The sequence below is a fragment of the Glycine max genome, chromosome 14 (genome assembly GCF_000004515.6).
Source record: "Glycine max cultivar Williams 82 chromosome 14, Glycine_max_v4.0, whole genome shotgun sequence".
NCBI lineage: Eukaryota > Viridiplantae > Streptophyta > Magnoliopsida > Fabales > Fabaceae > Glycine > Glycine max.
In genome coordinates, this window is record NC_038250.2 from 46403594 (window position 1) to 46407841 (window position 4248).

Sequence of the window (4248 nt, forward strand, 5' to 3'; positions counted from 1 at the left end):
TTTAGTTAATAATACATAATAAAAAATTTAATATATTTTAATCAATAACAATAAGAACATCTTGAAATTTGAAAAGAATATTCTATTAGGATTTCTCAACATGCAATAACACGCTATATTTGCATAAATTTCTCAATTGACATTCAGACAATTCCCTTTCATTCAAAGAACAATCTCTTTATTCTACTCAATTTGAACAGAATTAACTCTTTTTTTCTACTTTCATTTCAATGCATTAAAATAAACAATTTAGTTAAGCATTTATTAATAAACTATAATGAAAAAAAAATGAACTTGTTTGAATAAATTTCTAGGTAAAGCTTATTAAAAAGAACTTACAAGCTTATAAAACTATTACAAATCACTTTTATAAGTTAAAGTAAACTCTACCAAGATTTTTATATATTTCAAGCCAAAAGAAAGTAATTTGCAGAAGTATTTTCCCTTGTTCAGGGGCCATGTTAAAGAGTCAATTTATATAATACTTGAAACATAGAAGCAGCACCACATAAACAAACCCTATAGGCCTATACAGTTTGCTTTCATAATTGTGCTAATCTGTCATGCGGCTGAGTGGTCGCCGCTAAGATTTTGATAGAATCAACATCAACCAAACCTATTAGGTTAGGGTTTGTTACATGGTTCCAATTCCATTTTATTTTATTCACTTGGATTCTATATAAAAAGACTATGTTAGGAAAGATAAAAAATTACTTTAATGATATTTTCGCTTTAAAAAATATATACATGCTTTTAAAAAAAATAAGTCTTTAAGTTAAAGAATATCCTTGGTGAAACCAAAAACATATACTTATATTCAAAACCAAATTTTCAAAAAGGCCATTTAGACATAAAAAGAAGAAAATAAAAACAAAAAAGCACCCCAATTTAACAAAAAATATCGTCATCTAATTACAATTAAAAAAAATATTTATGCTTTCAAAAAATTAAATCTTTAAGTTTGTTTGACTTTTATGATAGATACTTTAAAAACGACGAAATATAATTGAATAATAGTCTAAAATTATTTCATTCTTTCAATACATACTCATTATACACTTTTTTAATGGTGTAAAAAATAAATTAAACAAAATATACTCTATTATGTGGCAACCAAAGCTATTTACACACAATATATACATGGTGAGGAGAGTTTGAAAGGCAAAACAAATGGATTCTGCAATCCATGCTTCCAAATTAGGATCAAAATGCCCAAATATAGAATTAAGGCTCTGAGGTCCAAACAAGGTGGGCATTGTGAACAAACATAACATGCAAGCAAAAAGTATACCCCTCATTTGTGCTAAAGAGCACAGACAGAAGAAGGGAAAGCAAAACCCTCCACAAACTCTAGACCATAAAAGGCAAAAAGGTTAAAACTTAAAAAGGTGGCAGAACTCAGATGCATGAACATCAAAAACCCTCAAGAATATGTACACTACACTGTACATGAAACTCTCTCTTATTGGCATGCTCACTTGTTTTGCTTACTGAAAGCAAGGTGTGTCATCTTCGGGCATCAAGGGAGTCCGGCAAAGTGGGCATGTAATGTTCCAGTAGTCCAGCCACTTCTCCAAGCACACTTTGTGGAAGAGATGACCGCACGATAAGCGGTTTATCTCTGATTCGGGTTCAAACTGAGTGAGGCATACAGAGCAGTCATGTTCAAGTCGTTTAGAGCAGCACACACTGTCAAACCGAAGTGTCGGTGTCCGGCTTCTGAACTCTTCAATGTAACTCTCCGAGGGACTAAGATGCAATTCAAATGACTCAGGTGCGGCTTGGGAGGGATCTGGTGAAGAGGGTGAAGTGGAGGATGATGGAAGATGGATGCCAACAATGTGCAGGATTGTCCTTACAATGCCTTTGAATATGGAAATTGACAATACAGTGTTCACCAGAAGGACACATAATACTCCTTCAGATGGTGCTGGGAGACTAGAGAGGCCCATTTTGATCAATGCTGAGAGTCCTTTAGAGATACCAAGTTATAGATAAAGTTTGTGTTGCAAGTTGCAACTGATGAGGCTCAAAAACTGAGCTATGAAGACACAATATATTGCCTTTGAATCAGGAAGAATCCACAAACATGGAAATGGGGAACCAAAAGGCAGGATTGCAATGTCAAGATGTCAACCTGATCAGTCAGTCAGAGAAGAAATACTAAGTATGGAAACTGTTGGTTTCTTTTTAGTATCTGACCTGTAAAGAAATTAAAAGGAAAGATTAGAACATTAAATACTCAAATAAAATTAAGAGAATGATTCATGAATAAGATGGTGAACAATCAATACTAGATTAGAAGAACAAACATACTAGGCTTAAATCCTGACTATACAGCTGTTACAATATTTGATTTCACAAGTTATTCATACCAAAAAACAAATATCCATATGAAAGTGAATGACATAACAAGTTGCAAGAAACACACACTCACATATATATAATTGTCTCTTTTCTCAAGGGAAAGACCAGCTACCCAGAAAAAATTCGGATAAATCCAGCAACCCCATAATCATGAATTAGAAGAAAAATCAAATCAATATGCGAACAAACAAGTTAAAATCAAAGGTAGCATCTAGCATGTAATTTGCAGCAAAAAATTCTAGATTGAAAGTTGAGGAAACAAAATTAAATAACGAGCATTTGAGAGGCATATTCATCATCAACGAGATCTAATACATACCAAATCTTCACAGATAATTTTTTTGATCAAATAACAAAAAAAAAGGAAGAAAAAGAAGAAAATTCAGAGCTTTACATGTCCACAGAACACTACCCCAACCCCAACCCCAACCCACGATTTAGCAATTTTGAACATAAACACAGAATTCCTAGATGACCCAGAGAAGAAAACTGAAAACCCAGATGAAAAGGAATGCATTTTGATGAGACTTACGAAGTGGGGTTTGGAGATTACGGTTCTGGAATGATGGAAAATCCGTAATTTCTTCTCTCTTTGCTTTATAGATAGAAGAAGAACCCCACCATCTCAGGGATTCATTATTGGCAACAATCCCCAGTGCCTTAACCATGGTTACACCTTACCCTTTCCTCACAATGCATTCTTTAACCATGGTTAACATTTTTTTTTCTTTTATCAAAAGAAACTAATAATATAATGGAAAAATATTTGGGAAATAAATAATAAAAAATGAGAAAGGGACAAATAAGTCACAAGATCCGATTGATGCACTCATAATTTATGTTGGACTAATTAATCATCTTACCGGACTTGAGGATAAAGTTCCATGATTTTAATTTTTAACCCGAAAGAATTGATAGTGTTCCATGGCATTTCCAATTTTGGATTTTTATACTTTATTCTTATTTACAGCCTGAATTTATGCTTATAGCACCCGAATTTTTTTATTGGTTGACATATTGTATGTTATATTGTCACACAAAAAATAATAGATAAATAGTTATTTTTGTCTTCGAATATGTTAAGTGCTGACAAATTCGTCTTAAAAAATGAAAATTTAAATTTTAATCCCAAAAAATGAAAAAAAGATATGATAAATTCATTCATTCGTTAACCTTCGTCGTTTGGTAAGCGTTAATGAAGAAGCTTATGTGACGCAAAGAGACGAAAATGTCACAAAGATATTGTCAATATGACTGTTGAATAGATTAAACCAAAATGTCAATAAATTTTCATTTGACTAATTTGTTAGGTCTTGGTGGTATGTGGCGCTGCCCACTTTGTCCTATTCTCCCTCCACCGCCCGCTTTGCCGTCGTCTGGTGCCTCTCCGACAGCACCAAGGAGTCAGCATACTCGCCCTTAAGTACGACAAGATGCAGGTTGGTTCTTATAAAACTTTTATCAGACACTTGGTGAGCATTGGAATAACGACTAATGCAGCTTCGGGACGAACCTAGCCAAGTGCGGAACAAATAACTGCTGAAAACATCTAAGTAGGAAACTCACCCCAAGATGAGTGCTCTCCTATTCCAACTTCCCCATAGCCTTCGATAGCATAACCGAGACAACAATGGGTTCTTTGCCCCAGCGCGCGAATGGAACGAAAGAAATTTTGAGAATTCAAGAGAATGTGACATTTTTGGAACCCGGAGCAAAAATTAAAAAAAGAACCCCTAATCAAGGGAAACGTATTAAATAAATAATTAATCGACACAAAATTTCATGAATTTATAAATTCAAAATTCTTATATATTAAAAATTTATCAAAATAAAATTAATAATTTTTTTTTAGAATTTTTGTAAAAGTTATGGGACTCCTCG

General features: G+C 33.3%; 1 protein-coding gene across 2 annotated transcripts; it reads right to left on the reverse strand.

The window, feature by feature from the left end:
- Positions 1 to 1083: 1083 nt before the first annotated feature.
- On the reverse strand, positions 1084 to 2972 carry LOC100305532 (RING-Ubox domain-containing protein). Of its 2 annotated transcripts, XM_041008734.1 has the most exons (3): positions 2900 to 2967; positions 2438 to 2475; positions 1084 to 2202 (listed from the first exon to the last, which is right to left on the reverse strand). In XM_041008734.1, the coding sequence occupies exon 3, from the start codon at positions 1950 to 1952 to the stop codon at positions 1488 to 1490; it is 465 nt and encodes a 154-aa protein (XP_040864668.1). In that variant the 5' UTR covers positions 1953 to 2202; positions 2438 to 2475; positions 2900 to 2967; the 3' UTR covers positions 1084 to 1487. The 2 variants fall into 2 exon arrangements, with proteins under 2 accessions (XP_040864668.1, NP_001236683.1); NM_001249754.2 differs by lacking the exon at positions 2438 to 2475 and having other exon boundaries at positions 1109 to 2202; positions 2900 to 2972.
- Positions 2973 to 4248: the final 1276 nt, after the last annotated feature.

Bases quoted from the DNA above. Each gene is read 5' to 3' on its own strand.
- LOC100305532 (XM_041008734.1), bottom strand. From the start codon at position 1,952: ATGGGCCTCTCTAGTCTCCCAGCACCATCTGAAGGAGTATTATGTGTC.